The sequence below is a fragment of the Lynx canadensis genome, chromosome E1 (genome assembly GCF_007474595.2).
Source record: "Lynx canadensis isolate LIC74 chromosome E1, mLynCan4.pri.v2, whole genome shotgun sequence".
In the NCBI taxonomy this organism is placed as follows: domain Eukaryota; kingdom Metazoa; phylum Chordata; class Mammalia; order Carnivora; family Felidae; genus Lynx; species Lynx canadensis.
In genome coordinates this window covers 17,582,398-17,602,571 of record NC_044316.2, presented here as the reverse complement: position 1 = coordinate 17,602,571, position 20,174 = coordinate 17,582,398, and the positions used below count along the sequence as shown (strand labels likewise).

General features: G+C 52.7%; 3 protein-coding genes and 2 non-coding genes across 10 annotated transcripts; 3 read left to right on the top strand and 2 right to left on the bottom strand.

The window, feature by feature from the left end:
* Positions 1-1,262: 1,262 nt before the first annotated feature.
* Positions 1,263-8,816, bottom strand: PROCA1 (protein interacting with cyclin A1). Of its 2 annotated transcripts, XM_030296855.1 has the most exons (6): positions 8,729-8,816; positions 5,747-5,830; positions 3,088-3,138; positions 2,621-2,756; positions 2,186-2,344; positions 1,263-2,081 (listed from the first exon to the last, which is right to left on the bottom strand). In XM_030296855.1, exons 1-6 carry the CDS (start codon positions 8,814-8,816, stop codon positions 1,406-1,408), a joined length of 1,194 nt encoding a protein of 397 aa, XP_030152715.1. In that variant the 3' UTR covers positions 1,263-1,405. The 2 variants fall into 2 exon arrangements, with proteins under 2 accessions (XP_030152715.1, XP_030152716.1); XM_030296856.1 differs by lacking the exon at positions 3,088-3,138.
* Positions 8,817-10,684: 1,868 nt separating this feature from the next.
* On the bottom strand, positions 10,685-15,765 carry RAB34 (RAB34, member RAS oncogene family). Of its 5 annotated transcripts, none has more exons than XM_030296861.1 (11): positions 14,555-14,688; positions 14,256-14,347; positions 13,313-13,378; positions 13,108-13,209; positions 12,937-13,001; positions 12,774-12,825; positions 12,505-12,586; positions 12,330-12,420; positions 12,090-12,197; positions 11,937-12,007; positions 10,685-10,709 (listed from the first exon to the last, which is right to left on the bottom strand). In XM_030296861.1, exons 1-10 carry the CDS (start codon positions 14,606-14,608, stop codon positions 11,940-11,942), a joined length of 780 nt encoding a protein of 259 aa, XP_030152721.1. In that variant the 5' UTR covers positions 14,609-14,688; the 3' UTR covers positions 10,685-10,709; positions 11,937-11,939. The 5 variants fall into 5 exon arrangements, with proteins under 5 accessions (XP_030152721.1, XP_030152722.1, XP_030152720.1 ...); XM_030296862.2 differs by lacking the exon at positions 10,685-10,709 and adding an exon at positions 15,444-15,624 and having other exon boundaries at positions 11,590-12,007; positions 14,555-14,644; XM_030296860.1 differs by lacking the exon at positions 10,685-10,709 and adding an exon at positions 11,590-11,837.
* Positions 15,766-16,997: 1,232 nt separating this feature from the next.
* RPL23A (ribosomal protein L23a) lies at positions 16,998-20,094 on the top strand. The gene is made up of 5 exons (XM_030296866.1): positions 16,998-17,079; positions 17,681-17,864; positions 19,150-19,326; positions 19,754-19,823; positions 20,035-20,094. The coding sequence occupies exons 1-5, from the start codon at positions 17,055-17,057 to the stop codon at positions 20,047-20,049; spliced, it is 471 nt and encodes a 156-aa protein (XP_030152726.1). The 5' UTR covers positions 16,998-17,054; the 3' UTR covers positions 20,050-20,094.
* LOC115501887 lies at positions 17,530-17,596 on the top strand. Its single transcript, XR_003964941.1, has one exon. It is a non-coding gene; the product is annotated as a small nucleolar RNA SNORD42 (small nucleolar RNA).
* On the top strand, positions 18,992-19,063 carry LOC115501893. The gene has a single exon (XR_003964945.1). It is a non-coding gene; the product is annotated as a small nucleolar RNA Z17 (small nucleolar RNA).
* Positions 20,095-20,174: the final 80 nt, after the last annotated feature.

The following is a 20,174-nucleotide window of genomic DNA, read 5'->3' as shown; positions in this document are numbered from 1 at the left end:
TGGTTCTTCCAGGCCACCAGAGAGGCAGTGACTCAACAGCAAGCAGCTTCTGTATCTGACCGCCCCGGGTCAAATCCGTGCTCCACTTCCCAGCCCTGTGCCCTGTGCCCTGAGGGAACCGAGGGAACTCCTGTTGTCCTCGAGCCAGCCATCTCTGTATGGTGAAGCTAGCGAGACCTGCCTCATCTGCCTCCCTGGGGCAGCTGCAGAGGCAGAGAATGTGTGAAAGCGCTCTGCCAAGGGGAGGCCTGGGACCTCATCGGTCCTCTGTACACGTTAGCCGCTGTCCCTACGCTCTCACATACCCGCCCCATCTGCTTGCCCACTAGCCTTCTCTGGCACAGCAAGGAAGGGCCATGAGTAAATTTGGCCCTTCTCAGCTTGAGCCCCTGTACCTCTTACCTCACTCTTTTTGCCAGCTGAGCCTCAGTCTCCGATAGTACCTCTGCACAAGTCCAGTATGTCTGCCCCAGGATGGGCCCCATGCTCGCCTGCTACCGCACCCGCACGCCCTGGAAAGGGAAGTGCTGGGATGTTGTGGGGGAAGCCAGTCCCCGCCCCGCCTTCCCTGCTTGGGACCGGCCAACACCCTGGCCCTGGCCCCTTCCCCCTGCCTCACTGCCTCTTTTTGTTCCAGACTCCTGGTCTCCTGTGTTCCTTCAGAAGGGCCTCCTCTCCTAGCTTTGCAAGTTGGTGCTAAGAAAGTGAGGTTCTCCCCCTCCCTTTCCTCTATTTGGGGCTCAGCAGAGAAATCAGAAAAGGTCACTGCTGCCCACACTTGGTGAGCTTCCCGTCTCTTGACTTCATCCTGTCATTCAAGATCTCTTTGGCTGTTAGCAAGAGTTGGGAGGGAAGGGCTGGTCTTCTGCCAGGAACTCAGTTCTATTCCCTTCAGCACAGAGGTCTAGAAGGGCCTAGCAGGAGCACGAGCTGGGAAGATCATGTTCCCTTTGGTGTTACCAGCATCCCCCTAAGGGCCACTTAGAGGAGGGAAAGGCCAGGCACAGTGGCACAGAGTGGGTTAAAAGGTTCAGTTTATTAGGGCTATCACTGCAGACAGTACTGCCTGTCCCCGAGTGGATTTCACACAGACCAGTCTCCCAGGAGATGGGACGCCTCCTTCCCACCCCACCCAGGTGTGCTCCTCTCTTGCCCTGAGCCTAGGATGTTACAGAGAAGCAGGCTGTGCCCCTCCCTTGCCATCCCTCCTGCCTTCCCATGGACTGCCTCCTGAAAGATAGATTACCCTTCAGAAACTCCGGCAGCCCCCTGACCCCTCGGCTCCAGCTGTGTCCAGAACCCGCACCCTCCCCACAGAAGTGACAGGTTGGAGGGAGAGAGAATAGCAGCAGGGGGTCAGCTACAGGCTTGATCTCATTTATTCTTCACCCTGGATGCCCTGGCCTCAACTGAGATTGGGGTTTGATGCTGGGGGAGATTTCCTCTTGACCTTCTTGACTGGTGAGGCCTTCGCCCTGGGTTTCTTAGCCTGGGCCGTGTTCTCTCTCTTCCTGGGCAATGAAGACTCCACAATATCCTCGCTGGAGGGTTCCTCCCGCCTGGGGTCATTGTAACTGTCCTCACTCTCCAGGTCTTCCCGGCTGTCTGGGCTGGACTCTGACATCCTGGCCAACTCTCTTGGGCTTATTGATCGGGTCAAGTCTGGAGGTGGAGATTCCGATTTAACTGGGCTTTTCTTCTTAATCAGTTTGCCCTTCTTGGCTTTTTTCTTCAGCTTTGCCTTCTCATCTGTCTCCTCCTCCTTGTCTTTCTCTTTTTCTTTTTTCTTCTTTACCTTCTTGATCACTTTATTGCCCTGGGACTTCCCTGTGGGGCTCTCAGAGCGCCAGATAGTGATGGGAGCTGCTGAGTCCGGGGTACCTGTGACTGCACCCATGCCTGTGTCAGCGGGTGTGGTGGCGGGCCCCACCTGGGTCGGGATGGGAGGCTTGCTTCCCTCTTCCTCCTCCTCTTCCTCCCCCTCCTCCTCCTCCTCTTCTTCATTCAGATCCTCTGCCCCACAGTCATGGTGGATGGGATGGTGGATCACTGCCACAGAGACAGGCCTATAGCTTTTGCACCTAGGAGGGAGGGGGACAGGGAAAGAGAAGATTGTCACAGAGTGGGGGGGGGGGGGGGGGCTGGTGCCCCTTAGTGCCGCCCCTGTCAGCCTGTTGGCACTCACCAGCCATACCAGAACCGCTGCACACACTCTTCCTCTGGGATGAGCTCAAAGCAAGGGGACTGGATGATGTTTAAACATGTTGAGCCAACATCTCGGGAGCAGGTTGGGCCTACGTCTCGGGAGCTGCTGCTGTTTGCCTTCTCTGAGCAGTCCTTCACCCTGCCACACAGAGGACTCAGCGTGGCTCCCAGGCCTCCGTGACCCCCTGGGGGCCCGGAGGGAGGAGCCTGAGGGACAGCTGGCTTCTGCCCCGCTCAGCCCCGGCTGCCCAAAGACCTTCCCATCGCTCTGGAGCAGAGCAAGGTTTACAAAGCCGGGGCTGGGCTGGCAGTGCCAGGTTAGAGCTGAAGCGGGGAAACACAGGGGAAGTTTGGGTCTGGCTCTGCCCAGGAGTCTGTCCTGGGCTCTGGGCCCCCCAAAAAGGAGGGCCCTTACCTAGAATCACAGTCGCAGTGGCTGACAGAGTGCAGGTGCAGGCTACGGTGGCCACAGTCAGGGGTGAAGGGGTGGATGATGTGCCCGGTGCACTGTTTGTGTTTCCAGCAGCACCTGTCCGGGTCCTTGAATTCACCTGAGGGGGCAGGAGTCTGGGTCACACCGGGGCAGTGGCAGCAGCATGCCCCTGGGTCTCCCCTCCCATAGCTCAATCTAAAGGCTTCACCAAATGCACCTGCTGCCACCCCACCACCTCTGGCAGCTTTCTGCTTCAGGCGGGTAACCCTCCAGTGGGAACTATGTACCTTTCTTCCCCCTCAGGTCCCCTGCGCCCATCTGCCTGTCTGCCCTCGCGCCCCGCGCCCCACCCCCCACAGACCCCCAGGAAGATGTCTTACTGAGTCCCCCTTGCTGCCCTGTGCCACCCACCTCTCCCACTCTCTGCCTCCTCTGGGAGCCTATCCTACCTGGGCCCTCCACGGGCTGCCTGGGTCTTGGAAGGTCCTCGGGCCAGCAGACTGTGGAGCCACATGGCAGACAGGAACACCCCTTCAGAGTCCCCAGCCTGCCCTGCACAGGCCAGGAAACCCACCCCCTACCCCTCAGCCCCGAAGTCACTCCAGCCCCGAGACCTGCTGTGAAAGGCAGATTAGGTCCCACTCCTCAGCCTCTCCTGACTTTGGTGCTTTCTTTCCCTCCTCTTCTCCAAGCCTCTCCTCCCCCTGACACCTCTCCTCACTTTTCTCGCTTCTCTGTCCACATGCTCACCCTCCATTCTTTCTCTGCTCCACGCTCATCAAGGTCCCATTCCCCATCCCATCTCTCCCCGCTCCCAGTCCTCAGAGCCACAGACTTAAAACACCGGCCCCCAGCCTGACCCCTTTCACCTCTTGTAGGCAGCACAGGTCCCAGGGCACAGGGGAGAAGCCTCTGGGGTGAGGATTTGAGATTTGGGGAAGGCCCTGGAGAAAAGCTCCACATCTTTCACCCAGGTGAACATAAGCCCTGGACACACTGGAATCTCCCGGCCTCTACCCCCACCACCTCCCCTCTGACCCCGCCTAAAGCTCCAGTCTACCAATGGCTCTCCCTCAGGCCACCATCTAAAAGGTGAGCCTGCAAGTGGCTCCATGTACCAGGACAGAGGACAGGGCACCTTCCTGCAGGTCCCCCTTGAACCCCAGCTCCACCCACCCCTGGATGAAGAAGTGAGCAGGCACTGATGAGTTCCAGGACAAGCTGGTATGGGGTCCTCTGGCTGGCTTCCTCCCTCCATACAGGCCAGGAGGACCGAGCCTTTATCTAGCCTCTACGAGGGGTGGAACAGGACAAAACCTCACCCTGACCACCAGCCAGGAGTTAACCCAGCCTGGGGGTGTGTTAGTTCAAGTGGCCTTAAAAGTACTTGAGGGGTGGGGTGTCTGGGTGGCTCATTCAGCTAAGGTCTGACTTCAGCTCACACTTTGTGAGTTAGACCCCCCATCAGGCTCTTTGGTGGTCAGCATAGAGCTTCAAATCCTCTGTCCCCTTCTCTCTCTGCCCCTCCCCTGTGTGCTCGCTCTCTCAAAAATAAAAAAAAAAAAATACTTGAGGGGCACCTCGGTGGCTCAGTCAGTTAAGTGTCCAGCTCTTGATCTCGGCTCAGGTCATGATTTCACAGTTGATGAGATCAAGCCCCGAGTTGGGCTCTGTGCTGACAGTGCAGGTGGAGCCTGCTTGGGAGTCTCTCTTTCTCCCTCTCTCTGCCCCTCCCCCTCCTGCACACACATCTCTCTCTCAAAAATAAACATTATTTTTAAATGTTTTATTATTTTTGAGAGAGAAAGGAGCATGAGCGGGGGAGGGGCAGAGAGAGGGAGACACAGAATCAGAAGCAGGCTCCAGGCTCTGAGCTGTCACCACAGAGCCTGATGTGGGGCTTGAACTGGGGAACAGTGAGATCATGACCTGAGCCAAAGCCAGAGAGCTAACCGACTGAGCCACCCAGGTGCCCCCCAAAATAAACTTTTTTTAAAAAGTATTTGAGGGGCACCTGGGTGACTCAGTCGGTTAAGCATTCAACTTCAGTTCAGGTCATGATCTCACAGTTCATGGGCTCGAGCCCCACATCGGGCTGTCTGGTCTCAGCACAGAGCCTGCTTTGGATCCTCTGTCTCCTTGTCTCTCTCTGCTCCTCCCCTGCTCAGCTCTCTCTCTCTCTCTCTCTCTCTCTCTCTCTCAAAAATAAAACATTTAAAAATTAAAAAAATAAAAATAAAAATTTTAAAAAGTACTTGGGAGATAAGGGAGCAGCAGCTTGGTGTGAGCTCTGCCCCACGTTCCTCCACCTTTCCCTTCCCTCACCAGGCTATGAAGGTCCCAGGTCCCCTGTACACGCTTGATGGCACCCCTTTGTCCTTCTCCCTTGCCCCTTCTCCATTCTGGGAGGAATAAGGCATGTAAGGCCGGACCTTAGACCACCACCACCTTCTTCAGCACTGCTGGCTGACTGGGGGCAAGAGGCAGCATAGTGGCAAGTGCCCTGAACTTGTAGTCAGACAGGCCTGAGTACTAGTCTTGGCTCCGTCACTTACTAGCTGGATGCCCTAGGGCAAGTAACCTCTCCGAGCTTTCATTTCCTTATCCACAAAATGGGGATGGAGGAAATCACTAATTTTGCAAGATTGTTGGGAGGACTCTGTTCACATATGTCAGAGAAATTTGTGTATGATAAAAGTGCTTTGCCAAAGACAGGGGTGGAGCGCCTGGGTGGCTCAGTCGGTTGTGTCTGACTCTTGGTTTAGGATCAGGTCATGATCCCAAGGTTCATGGGTTCGAGGCCTGTGTCAGGCTCTGACAGTGCAGAGCCTATTTGGGATTCTCTCTCTCTCTCTCTCTCTCTCTCTCTCTCTCTCTCCCCCTTTGTCTTAAAATAAATAAATAAACTTAAAAAAAGGGGAGTGATGGCGGCCTCCAGGAAGGGGCCCTCCCTGCCTGGCAGAAGTGAGGGATGGGGGGTGGGGACGGGGCAGCTGAGGGACCCCTTTTGGACCAAACACTTCCCTCCCTCTTGCCTGCCATGGGGTGTCAGCGTTCCCAAGTGAGGGGTGGTGGGGAAGCCTGGGGCCAGAGATTCCCTGAACCCACCTTCGGAGAAGGTAGACGCATCAGTGCTAGACGCCACGCCAGCCAGCAGGTGTCGTCTCTCCCAGCTGGGTAACCTGTTTACATCTGAGAGAGTACAGAGTGGCAACAGCAGCAGCACCCCTTTCCTCCCACCAGCCATTCACTCTTCAAACATCTCCTGAGAAGCTCCACCAGCCCCCTGGAGATACAGAAATTAAAACAGGCACCCAACAGTCCCTGCTCTCAAGGGGCTGGGGGAGGGGTGAGGAGAGGGACGCCAATAAACATCCACCAATAAAATGACACAAATCAGGGTCTCCAATCCAGCCTGCTTTTCCTGAGCACACGGTCAATATCCTCTTGGGCGTTCCCCAAACCTCTTAGGCTGGCATGTCCCACACGAACCTATCATCTTCTCCCTACCTTCCATGAACCATCTCTTGTCTCTTCCATTTCAGAGAGGAATAGGCATCCCAGCTAGGAATCTAAGGATCATTCTTTACCTCACCTCCACACCACCTTGATGATGCGAGTCTCGCCATACCTACCTCTATGTTGGTTGAAACCTTCATTATCTCTAAGACAGCTGCAGGGGCCTCCTGCAATATAGTGGGCACTGGCCCACTATATTCCTTCTGTTTAACAGCATTCCACTGCCTTCAGGATGCGGTGCAAACTCCTTATCATGACATAACTGGCCCCCCAGGACCCAGCCCCTGGTTCCTTCCTCAGTCACAAGTTTCTCTCACCCATCCATCCTTCCTCCCACCCCTCCCTTCTCCATTCTTTCTCTCCTGCCTCCCACTCCCCAGAAACACCTGTTCACCTTGGAAAGAACAAAGCTAGCTATCCAAGTAGAATTGGTCACACATGTCGTATACCCTTTACCCTGCCATGGTACTTCATGAAGTTATTTCACAGCAACTTGAGAACCCATATTTTATCTGCCTCTGAAAAGTGCTCAGTAAATACTGGGTTGGTTTTTTTTTTTTTTTTTTTTGAAGACTATGAGTAAAATAGAATAAACCCACTATTGGAACCACACACAAAGAAGCTACAGCATTGGAGGTTCTGCCCAGGGTTCAAAGCCAGGGACTTTTCTAGGAAAAGAGAATTAACCCAGGATGAGCATCCTCCCAATGTTACGCACTGTGCTGGGCTTTTAGAATATGCTTTTGATTCTAATGTTTTTATTTATTTTTGAGACAGAGAGAGACAGAGCATGAGCAGAGGAGGGGCAGAGAGAGAGGGAGACACAGAATCAGAAGCAGGCTCCAGGCTCTGAGCTGTCAGCACAGAGCCCGACGAGGGGCTTGAACTCACAGACTGAGATCATGACCTGAGCTGAAGTCGGACGCTCAACGGACTGAGCCACCCAGGTGCCCCTGCTTTTGATTCTAAATCACCACCACAATCCAGTCTGTGGATGGGGACTCAGAGACTCAGGAAAAAGCCTGTTCAAAGACAAGTTAATAGGGGTTCCTGGGTGGTTCTGTCAGTTAAGTGTCCAATTTCAGCTCAGGTCATGATCTCATGGTCCGTGAGTTTGAGCCCCATGTCGGGCTCTGTGCTGACAGCTCAGAGCCTGGAGCCTGCTTCAGATTCTGTGTCTCCCTCTCTCTCTGCCCCCCCCCGCCCCCCCCCCCCCCGTTCATGCTCTGTCTCTCTCTGTCTCAAAAATAAAAATTAAAAAAAAAAACATTAAAAAAAAAAGACAAGTTAATAGATGGCAGAGGAAAGAGCTCTGTATGACCTGTGCTCTTGTAGCCCTGTCTACTTGGGGTTCCTATCCAAACCCCATCCTGCTAGCTGTCACTTCCTACTGCACCTGTTTTCCAGCTCCAACACAGCCAATTCTTCATCCTCTGTTTTTACTCATTCCTGACTTCACAACCTCCCATATCCAGCCTCCACCCTAAGGTCAGACGGAAGGAGTCAGAGGAACCTGAGCCAGTGTCAGGATTCAAATTCTGCTTTATCTGACTCCACTGTTTTTGCTGTCTCCGGAGTCACCATGAAGGAGGCTTGTAGACAGGATCCACTGACTAACTCTTCCCAAAACCCCAAGAAGCCCTGACAATCATAACTCCTTTTGCCAAGGGGTGAGATTTAGTAACTCTCCTCAGATCTGAGGAAGGCAATCTGCTCTCTAGTTTCACAGACAGAAGGGGAGCTCCTACTGAAGCAGCAGTCCATCGCTCCTGCAGGAGAAATAATGGTGGCGGGACACAGAGCGAGCTTCATAATGAAATGAGGAGAGTGATAGCTTGAAAGGAAGAGGGAGGCTTGTGGTCTTTTTCTCGGTAGGTAATTCATCCGGAGAACAGGGGTCTAACTCAAAACTCACAGGTGATGCTCATTTGTACAGAATCTTCTCAGTCCTGCGGGCTGAGGAACTCCCCCTGACCTTGTGGCACAGGTGGGGCGGAGTTCCAGGTTGGGCACCAAAGCAGCTGAATGGGGGAGGAAGGGTGGGGGAAAGGGAGAAAGGAAAGGAAGAAGGGAGAAGGAGGGAGCAAGGCAGGACAGTCTTCTGGGAAATGCCGCTCCGGCTCCGCCCACATCTGAAGGCGATTGTGATGTCACGCGTGGAACCCCCAGACTCCTTCCTCCCCTTAGAGTCAATGAAACCTCCTGCCCCAGCCTGGCGACTGGGTGGGTGCTGGACCAGGGCTCCAGACAGGCCCCGAATTTCTTAGGCAGCAGCCGGGGCCCGGCTGCGACAAGGCAAGGCCTTCCAGCCTACAGAACCCGTGTTAGCAGCTCGGGCTCCAGCCAGACAGGCACAGCCGAACCCGCAGGCGTTCCCCAGAGCCTCAGCACCCCAGTCCTCAATCATTGGTCCGCGGCTCGGCGTGAGCCCGCCCCCAGGCCCTAACTCCGCCCAGCCCGGCCTCTGGTCCCGCCTCCTTCTCCAGGCTCTTTCCAGTTCTACACTCTCCTTGTGTGCCACGCCCCCAGCTCGAAACCCACCCCCAAACTCCTGCCCCGCCCCTTCCTTACCAGTGCTGTTCTCATCCCAGGCTCTGGTATTGTCCTTAGCCTTTTCCTTAGTCCACCTTTTCATCGTCAGTGTCGTCCTGACCCACATCGCTCAGCCCAGTTCTTCGTCGCTACAAGACTCTTCCTTGCAGAAGTCCAATCCTGAACCTCAGCTTGGTCGAGGCAACCGTAAACCCCAATCTCCGCTTCACCCCAGTCCAGCCCTTAACTCCGCCTCATGCTTGCCCAACCCCTCCCTCCACCTTCCCCCGGTTCTGCGTTGTGTTAGCCCAATCTAAACTTCAACGGCGCTCTTCATCCGGGGCCTCCCAGCTCTTCCAGGCCCCTTTTTGTCCCACCTTTAATTTTAGTACCTCCCCTTTCTCTCAGGCCTAAACCCTAGCTTGGCCGCTGAGGCCCAGCCCTCAGTCCCATCCCTAGTTTCTTTCCAGACCTACTCCCAGCTCTTAGTCCTGTCCCCAGATTTTAGCCCCGCCCCTATCCCCGTTCTTAGCCCCGCCCCAGCCATTCTCTCAACCTCAAGCTTCGGTCGCAATCCAGCCCCTCCCAACCCTTCGGAACTCAGCCCCGGCCCTTGAGCCCCTCCCGCCTCCCCCCAGCCTACCGAGGTCCCTCCCGCTCTGGAGCATAGTCTCCGACTCAACGCGCGTTCGCGCTCTCTCTCTCTCTGCCCTCAGGCCCCTCCACAGGAGTCCAAGGCCCACCACTCTAGGTGAGGACTTGATGTCGGCTCCCAGCCCCTTGTGGCACCCCACCCCCACCCCAGAGCCCCTTCCCAGCTCCTGGCCCCCACAGGCGCCCTGTCCCAGAGACAATACCAGCCAATAAAGATGTCCACATAGAGCCAGGATCTTGGTTACAATTCCCCCAAAACAATTATTAAAATAGTTAAGGCTTTTGAGCTCTTAATTTTTTTTACATGTTATTTATTTTTGAGAGACAGAGCACACGTTGGGGAGAGGCAGAGAGAATGAGACACAGAATCCGAAGCAGGCTCCAGGCTCCGAGCTGTCAGCACAGAGCCCCATGCGGGCCTCGAACTCACAAACTGTGAGATCATGTAGAGTGGGACGCCTAACCGACTGAGTCACCCAGGCGCCCCCCCCCTCCTTTTTTTAGAGCTCTTCTTATGTGTGTTAGTAGTGTTTTATTTATTCCGCAAACTCAGGTGTCTCCATAGGCTTGCCTGTGAGGGGAGCAGGGCCGGCTGCATTCATAGTAACCTACTCTATGCATACATAAAAAGTCTACTCATCACACGTGGACTAATGCCATATGTACACATGCACATGCCCCTCACAGACATCACCCAGAACATTGAACCATATCCTTGCTCCCACACCCTATGAAGCACAAACATTCCACAGCAGTTCCGCAGTGCAGGCTTCACACACACACACACACACACACACACACACACACACACCATTGAGTTACATACAGGCTCTGGGCAACACCACAAGACAAGAGGTGATGACCACAGTCCTGTTAGGGAAGAGAGATGGAAAAAAATACTTCTTTGAGGGGAACAGTGAGGACTTAAATGGGGGAACCTCCTGACTCAGAGCATGCCTTTTTCTTTTTGAAAGGGAAAAAATGAGCTGTTTTTCTTTTCTTTTTCTTTTTTCTAAGTAAGCTCTAGGCCCAACATGGGGCTTGAACTCACACCCTGAGGTCAAGAGTTGCATGCTCCACCGACTGAAACAGCCAGACTGTTTTGTTTTGTTTTGAACTTAGTTATTTAATCCTTTTTTTTTTTCATTTTTTTAAATGTTTTTATTTATTTTTGAGACAGAGAGAGACAGAGCATGAGCAAGGGAGGGGCAGGGAGAAGGGGAGACATAGAATCTGAAGCGGGCTCCAGGCTCTGAGCTGTCAGCACAGAGCCTGACGCGGGGCTCGAACTCACAGAATATGAGATCATGACCTGAGCTGAAGTCGGACGTTCAACTGACTGAGCCACCCAGGCGCCCCTTTAATCCTGTTTTAAAATGTAAAATGAGAGGCTTAGTCAGTTAAGCCTCTAACTTTGGCTCAGGTCATGATCTCACTGCTTGTGTGTTTGAGTCCAGCATTGGGCTCTGTGCTGACAACTCAGAGCCTGGAGGCTACTTCACATCTGTGTCTCCTCTCTGCCCCTCTCCCACTCTATTGCTCTGTCTCTCTCTCAAAAATAAACAATAAATAATAATAATAATAATAATAATTTTAAATGATACTACTCATACATTTATGTTTATATCACTAATATAGTTAGTTGTTAGATAACACATCTTCTGAGTAAAAGCCAAGCCCATACCCACTCTGGGCCTTCTGGTCAACCCAAAGAGCATGCAAAACTCAGTCACTCCTTACTGTGTTCCCCTCAGGGAAATATTTTTTATTTTATTGTATTTTCTTAATGTTTATTTTTGAGGGGGGGGGAACAGAGGATCCTAAGCAGGCTCCACGCTGACAGTTGAGAGTGCAATGTGGGGCTCGAACCATGAGATCATGACCTGAGCACAAGTAGGACATTTAACCAACTGAGCCACCCAGGCGCCCCCAGAGAAGTAGGAAGGGAAGGTAGGAAGAGGATGGAAAAAAAAGAAGAAAGTATCCAATGGAAGAAATCTGGGAACAAGCACCAAGTAGGAGGACACAGGTGGGGATAAGGAACCAAAGGAAAGAGCTCTCAAAACCAAACACTGAGAGTCCAGGATAGCCCTCCAAATCTGGTTCCTGAGCTCCCAGCCTTTCTGAGGCCTGCCCAGGGGTCAGGTATGGCCAGAATCCCACAGGAAGCTCCGGTCCCAAGACAGTCATACAGTTCTGCCCATTCCACATCCCTCATCCTCAACAAAGGACTCCAGTCCCCAAACTGCTAATAACAGAGATTTTAATGCATAAGGCACAGTGTAAGGCTTGGATCATTAAGCATCCTCATACTCAAGGGGTCCAGCAGGCTAAGCAAAAGCAGCAGGGACTACCTCCCCACTGCTGGGCAGCCCGGAGAGCCCCTGGGGAGGGAGGACATCTAGTCTTTGGCATGGTGTCTGGGGCAGGAAGTGACTAGCATGGTCCCTGCTACCCCTCCAGGGGTACTGCCACGAAGGGGCAGCTCTTTGGTCTGGAAAAACAATCAGTGCAAATGTCCAGGGTCGAGCTCTAGGGCAATCAAGGTGGCACAGTGCCCCAGGGCTGGCCAGTCTCTCGACCGTCCCCTTACCGCTCACGGGCAGCACGTGGGCTTCTTCTTGTTGGCAGTTAGGTAAAGGTTGCTGTCATCACTGTTGATGCCTGAAGAAGGGTGGGAAATATGTGAGGCAGGGATGAGAGGTTCCCCGTGCTCCCTGCCACCCTCATCCAGGTAGGCACTCACGGACAACATCCCCAATGCGCCGGGCCCCCGATTTCTCCAGCTCAGCCAGCACGTTGGCCTCAAAGGTCAGTGCCGCCACACGGAAGAAGAATTCCCGGACATTTTCACCTGACACGTGGAGCAAACGGGTGCTTAGGGGCAGTTCCAAGCCTGGGATCACTGGGCACAGCTGAAGGTAGAGGAATGAGAGGCCAGGTAGGCGGGAGTGCCATTTCAAAAGACCTGAAGCCGCTGACTCACCAGTGAGAGATGAGACCGCCCAGTACTCAGCCTTCATCTCTTGGGCCACCTTGAGTGCGTCTTTCTCCATTAGCATATACTGAGCAGGAGTCTGACAGAAGGGCAGAGTCAGACGGCAAGGGTTGGGGAGGAGCCCCTCACCAAAACGGAAGTACCCCCTGACTGGCACACTTACACTCAAGTCCTTCTTGGAACCCACGAGGAAGAGAAGCACACTGGAAGGGTCGTTCTCCTTGAGTGCATCAGCTAGCCACTGCCTGCCATAGAGGGTAGACAATCAAGGATGAGTGAGCTGGACAGGCTCCTCCTGCTGTCACTCATATGCCCATTACCCTCTCTCTGGTCCCCGATGCATTCTTCTTCACTACCGATATACCTGACCACCCCTCTTTTCTGAACCCTCTCTTCCCAAAGCTCCCATTACAGTGCAGCATCCCTACATACTTGGTATGTTCCAGGGAGGCCACATCATTCAGGTTGAAGACGATGATGATGGCTGGAAAAGTGACAAAAACAGCTGACATTACTGGCTCATTTCCCAAATCCCCCCAAGTCCTAGATTGGAGGCCAGGAACACCCACCTGCCCCATCTCACCCCCGCCCTTACCTTGAGCCCCTCGGTAATAGGTTGATGCAATGCATTTGAACCTCTCCTGTCCAGCAGTATCCCAGCTGGGAGGAAGCAGGGGGTAAAACACGGGTATGTGGGAGGGGCCTGTGAGGTGGGGTATAGGTGCTGGGGGAAGGAATGGCTGGAAGGTATGGAGAAAGCACTCACAGCTGCAGACTGAAGGGGACGCCCAACACCTCAAATCGTTCCATCTCAAAGTCCACTCCAATGGTGGCCTTGTAATTCTTATCAAAAGTATCTTTGCAGAACCTGCAGGAGTACCAGATGCTCTGGCCCTGAGCCCAGTCCACCTGGCTAGGTCTGGCTGAACCCTGCCCGGCCCAAACCAGCCCAACTAGAGGTGCCTTCTTACCTATTAATGAGACAAGTCTTCCCTACGGACAGGTCCCCCACCACAATGACTTTGGAGATCTTAAATCTGCAGGACACAAAGGTGGGCAGGAGGAATGAGCACTAACTCTTGCAACCTAGAGAGTCTCAATGTTCCGTACTAGATCTATAACGTTAGCAGCACCCAGGCTGGGGTTACCATAGGCACGGGGCCTCCCAGGCAGCTTGCCTGGACACACTTGCTGGGGAGGAGTGTTTTCTGCTTCAGCATCAAAGAAACATGAATTGGAATCCCAGTTCTTACACTTACTAGCTGTGTGACTTTGGACAAGTTACTTGGCCTCTCTGAGCCTCAGTTTCAACATGTGTTAGGTAAAGATTTAGTATATATTCTATTGGGTTGTTGTGACAATTGAAATAAGATCAATGTCCTATATTCTGAGACATACCTCCCCTTCAGCCTCCACACATACATTTGATAACATCTCTGAAATCAGGATACAGCTTAAAAGTGATGGTGTTTTCCATTTAATAAAATACAATAATAGTAACCAACACACTGCCCGGGCACATAGTAAATGCTCAGTTAATGGTTGGCAAGTGTTATTAGTATTACCTTCTTTTATCCATAATGGGACACATCCCTCCAGGCACATCCCCCTGCCCTAGGGCTCAAATGTATGGTATGTGGGAAGCTGAGCTCCTGACCACACCAGCCCCGCACCTCCCCCTTGCACACCTTCTGTTTCAGGAAGTGAACTACCACCTTTCTACCCCACCCCATTTCATAGGACTCATCACAAGCTTGCTGGGAAGAAAAGGGAGAACACGTGGATATAAAAAGGGGGAATAACCATATATAGCTGGGAGAAGCTGAAATGGAGCCCCAGGGGTGCTTGTGCACCCTAGCTTTGACTACAGGGTTTCCTGAGCCTTCCTTTCTTTGTTAAGGGTGTCTAACTCACCCCACGGTGCCTGTCCGGTGCTCCTGGCAGGCGCAGGTGACGCGGGGGTTGAAGTCTCTGTGCACGTGCAAAGCGGCCTCCTTCCTCAGGCACTGAGAGGGATCGAAGAAAATGGGACTCACCCACTCCTGGCCCCTGTCCCGCAGCCAAGCTGCGCTGGGCGGGGGTAGGGGACCACCCAGAAGCAGCCGACCTAGCCGGGTGGCAGGGCTGGGCCCAAGCCTCTAACTGATCTGGTGCCGCCTCCTCCCGCCCACACCCCACCGCAGCCAGAAGCCCGACGTGGCCCTGGAGCCTACCTGGGGCAGCTCCGCCAGGACGCGGTCCCTCCGCACCGGCGCCAGAATGTTCATCTCGCCTACGGCCTTGCGGGGAGCCCCGAGAAGGCACTGGAGCCTGATCCGCCCCAGCGACCCGGGCCCGTGGAGACCCGACAATCACCCGCGACCGAGGTGTCCCGACTATAACTCTGGGCCACGGGGAGCCTCCAGGAGCTCGCGGCCTCGGAGACGCTACGACCACAGCGGGCCACGGGGATGAAACAATCATCCGAGGCCGGGGCGAACCCACAATCACCCGGGCCCGGGGGGTCCCGAAGATGACTCGGGGGCGGGGAGACTCCTCCGCCGCCAAATGGGGGCGGGAAGTCCCGTCCGGAGGGGGCCGGGCCCGCGCAGACCCCACAATAACTCGGGGTCGGATAGTGCCTACAATGACTCGGGGCCGCGGTGACCCGACGACAACTCGGGGTTCAGGCGGCCCTACCATAACAGAGCTGCCTGGGGGCGCGGAGCGGCCCCGCCGCACGGGGTCAGTGTGCTCAGGGATGGCGCTGCAAGGCCCGCGGGCTGCTGGAGGAGGGGGCCTGGGTCCCAGACCGCAGCAGGACCTGGCGTCCCACTCAGCTCTCCCTCCGCGAGCGCTGTAACATGATCCCCGGAAATTCCTGGAGAAGGGCCGCCCCCCGCCCCTCTCCCGGCAGCTCCCGGCCTCGCGGGCTGTCCCAACCTCCCCTCCTCTCCTCCCCACTGCGCTGCCCCAGCTCTGGCTACCCTTCCAGATACCCCACGGGCACCGGGACCGCCTCCACGCAGGCTGGAACCTGTCCAGATCGAGGTCTCCCAGGTTGCTCTCCCTTGCGACTCTGCGCCGGGCTGCGGCTTCAAGGGGACCCTTACCCAGGCAAACTGGTGATGGAGAACCGTGATTGCTGCGCAGTATCTGGCTAGGCCAGGAACCCGCGGGGAGGGGAAAGGAGGAGAGAAGGGGCCCGAGGAGAGGCGGCGCTTCCCTCCTCAACTCCAGGCCCAGGACGTGACTCATAGAGTCTGCCCTCGCTCGCCCTTCTGCCCTGGGATAGGATGGGGTGGGGGGAAGCACACAGGGGATGCCAGGGTCGGAATGGGATGCTCACCGAGAAAAGAGACGTCTGAAGTCTGGTGTCTTTTCCTTCAAAGCGGTGTAGATTGACGGGTGGGGAGGCTGAAGACCACGCCTGGATGGAAGATAAAGAAGGGGTAGGTAGACCTGAAACTCTGCCCTTTGGGTAGGTCACCGCTTTGGGACATGGGGCCTTAGCTCTGGTATAGGCGTTCTCTCTAGTCCCATTGGAACCAACCCTCAAGGACAACTTTTCCGTTCTGCAGGATAAAAGAGGGGTGTGGCACACAATAATTCTCACTGTCAAAGGGGGAGCCCTGGCTCCAAAGAGGAGAGGAGGAAGAAAGAAAGGTCAGGGTGGAGGTGGGATAGACACAGACCCTCACAGAAGCAAACCTGAGCTTTACTAAAACTTGCTCTGTGTCAGGAACTGATTTTGAGGATGCAAACATGACTGAAGCAAGGATGGGAGGACTACTTAAAGGGAGGGGACTGTAAATGAAATTATTCACAAGAATTAGCAAATCCTGGAGAAATCTGTACACTGGGTGTTTGGAATATTGGTAGAGTTTCAAGAGTATTATTGGGAAAACACACAAAATCTGACTGTCACAGGTAAAGAGGGGCAGATGTGGCCACCTTCTACCTCCTCGGATACTTTCCTCTTCCCCTCTGCCTGACTCAAACTTTTCTTTCTTTCTTTTTTTTTAATTTTTAAAAAATGTTTACTTATTTATTTTGAGACAGAGAGAGAGCCCGCGAGCGCGCAAACATGGGGGCGTGGCAGAGAGAAAATCCCAAGCGGGCTCCAAACTGTCAATGTGGGGCTCCAACTCCCCAACCGTGAGATCATGACCTGAGCCAAAATCAAGAGTCCCACGCTTAACCGGCAGCCACCTAGGCTCCCCTTGACTTTTTCTAACACCAAATCACTGTTATTGATAAACTACATCCCCTCTCTGGACCCAAATTTCTACAGATGTTGTTTGAAGGACTTGAACCAAATTCTGCTCTAACGTTCTAGAACTTCTCTTTACTCTCCAAATCAACCTAATTATATTCACTTCAGTTTTCAGTGTTACTGTCTCCTGCAACTACGATCCTCTTTCCTCAAGATGGAAAGCGCTCAGGACCAAACGCAAGCGGCAGCTGGCTGCACCATCCACCAGCCACCCGCAGCAGCAAATAAACACGTGTCTCCAAAACACTACAACTCCCAAGAAGCTATAGTGTCTTTCGAGGGAAGAGGTGGAGCATGCTTCATCACTCTGGGGAGGAAACTAAGCTTAACTACCATTCCCGGCGGTCTCCGCTCCATAGATTATCCAATGAGCTTTAAATGAAAAGTATCGCGATTCTTCCGTGAGACTTGGCTCTATAAGCCCCTGGAAACAAGCCTCGGAAATCCTTTTCACGAAGATGGCGCCGAAGGCGAAGAAGGAAGGTCTGTGCTGGGGCTGGGGGTACCGCAGCTAGTTGGCCTGGGATTCCCGCAGAGTGAACAAACTGGGAGGATGGAGGCTGAGCTAGTTCTTGGGGTGTCTGCTCCGGAGCTGCTTCTAGCATTCTGCCACTCTACGGCGCGCGTGGGCCCAGCCGCATGGGCTGAGCTCCGTGACAGGGTTTGGGGAGGCAAGTCCGGCCGCCACCACCTGTCGGGGCTGCCAGACTGTTGGCTTTGGGGAACTACACGCATCCATAGGCCGGAGTTTCATGTCTCCAGACCTGAGTTGTCCGCACCTAATTTTCCTTTTTTCCACGTGTTAGACGGGGCCATGAACAGTTAAAACTATTAGAGTATATGTTGTCAAGTATCAAGCATTCGATCATTGCTAGGTGTTTTTTTTTTTTTTTCGTCGTATCGCTGGAGTTATTCCAAGTTCGCCCCAGTACCGTGCATATGATGGAAAAATTGTAACCTCCTGAGACTTGTGATGTCTTCAAAGGAACCGCTGATGCACGTGTGCCTTGGAGCGCCCGCTAGGGGTCTTGAGGACGGAAGTGAATGGTTTCTGAATCCCGTGCCTTCATATTCTTTATTTTAGCCCCTGCCCCTCCCAAAGCCGAAGCCAAAGCAAAGGCCTTGAAGGCCAAGAAAGCAGTGCTGAAAGGCGTCCACAGTCATAAAAAAAAGAAGATCCGTACGTCACCCACATTCCGACGGCCCAAGACACTGCGTCTCCGAAGACAGCCCAAATATCCTCGAAAGAGCGCCCCCAGGAGAAACAAGTCAGTACTGCCCCTTTCCCATGAAAAGATACTGGGTATCCTCCATTCGTAATTTGGAAATTTACCAGACCTACAGCACGCCTTGTCAAATATCTGTTGGTACCTAGTGTGCGTCTCTTAATAGTGTGAAGAGATTGTTAATGCCCTATTTAAGGACAAGAGGAGGCATTTTGACAACATTGGAAGGCTTTGTTTAAGACAACTCAGTGACTTCTGGTTATTAGGTTAATTATTGCTTCGCATATGGTCAGGGTTTTAAAGTCTGCTTTCTTGGAGTATATAGTAGGACTTTGATACATGCTTTTGTTTTGGAGTTCCCTATTACTGTAGGGGACAGTCCTTGATGGTGACAGTGTGGGATGATTCTAGGTTGATAAGGATATTTAATAATCTGTATTAATCAGAGAAGGCCTGCAGCGGTGTATAGAAGCTTCTCATTTACTCTCAACTCGTTAAACTCAAGGAATAGTTGGGGGGAGGGGAGGGTTGGAGTTTTTGAGTATTTGCCACACTACTGGTAATAACTGACCTTAAGGGCCACAGATTAAAACACCAGTAATAATTGCCACCTCCCACTGCTTTCCTAAGAAAAAGGCAGGAGTGGGTTCTGCCCCATTTGGACCTAGGAGTTAGTGTGAGGAGAGGTTGAGACCTGATGTCTAGCTTTAAAACAGGAAGCAGGTGTCCAGGTGAATGGAGACTTGTTTCTCTGAATTTCAGGGGGAAAGCTGTGTTGTAGGTGTGTTCAAGCCACTGTAGTTTTAACTTAGGCTGTAAATAAGGGTTGCTCTCAGTTGATGGCCCTCAAACCAGTTTTCACCAACCAGAGGGAGCAGAAATGTCTGGCTAATCTCCTGATGAAGCACCAACATTCTTTGGAACTCTAGCCTGGGTTTTAAGATCCCATAGTCCAGCTTTGTGCTCTAGGGGTAAGTTGTTTAACCTCAGAGGTGTCAAGTTTTCTTCCAGAAGTTTGCCCTCCAAAATGTTGAGGTCAAATAAATAATGGGGGGGGGGGGTTGGAACTCAGAGCTGATTCTTTAATCACTTAAAGGGTGAAAGTCGTTCAAGCAGAAGAGTACAGGGTTCTGTCCCCCAGGCTGAGGTTCCAGGTCCCTAAGTTACAGGGTGCAGATGATGACACTGTTTAGCGACCAAAGTCTGACAAAAATGATTGCTACTTTATTGTCTGATGCACCTGGGCTCTTCTGGCTTTGAGATCTAAAAGAGACCTAATCCTTTTATTGGACCCAGGCCAGATGACACCATTTTGCCTCTTCCCCAGGCTTGACCACTATGCCATCATCAAGTTCCCCCTGACTACAGAGTCGGCCATGAAGAAAATAGAAGACAACAACACTCTTGTGTTCATTGTGGATGTCAAGGCCAACAAGCACCAGATCAAACAGGCCGTGAAGAAACTCTATGACATTGATGTGGCCAAGGTCAACACTCTGATCAGGTGAGCCAAGAAATCTGCATGGAGTCAGTAGGTTTCACAGCTTGCAAGCCTTGAGAAATGAGTGATTTCTGCTGTAGTTAGTCCTTTGTATCTATACAGACTTTAGAGGACACATTAGTTCTCCTGCCTCTAGGACTTGATGTATGGAGTTAGTGTTCATTTTCTTGATCCCTATACCTCTAGACAGGCCCTAGAGTAAGATAAAATTTATGTCAGATTACTTGGAGTTAAGTTTTAAAATGTTATATGGTGTTCCATGTAAAAGGGAGTTGACTTCATTTGTGGCTTGGTGGCATCCCTAGCCTCCTGTGCAAATGCTGGAAAAGACATGGACAAAGGAACCACTGATGTGCCATAAAGACTAGGGGAAGAAGGGAGGGTTTGGGGGCTGTGAGAACAGCGGGAACTAAAGCTTCCTTCATCCTAGGCCCGATGGAGAAAAGAAAGCATATGTTCGACTGGCTCCTGACTATGATGCTTTGGATGTTGCCAACAAAGTAAGCTTCCTTTGCTGTTAACTCACCCCCGAAGTGCAAGTGATGTGTCCATTACTGACCAAAACCTGACTTGCTGATTTAGTCTTAAATGACTGCACCCCTATCCTTAATAGGCACTTTCCTTGCCTTATTTTTGCTTTTTAATCATGACCTTCCAGCTTAATCTTCACATTTTATCTCCCAGTAACAAAGCTCCCCTTTTGTTTTTCAGATTGGGATCATCTAAACTGAGTCCAGCTGGCTAAATCTAAATATAAATTTTTTCAACATATATGTTTCTCTGTTGATTTCTGGTTGGGCTTCAGGAAGGCCATACTGTGGTGTATACACACCACAGTAACAAGGCTTGGG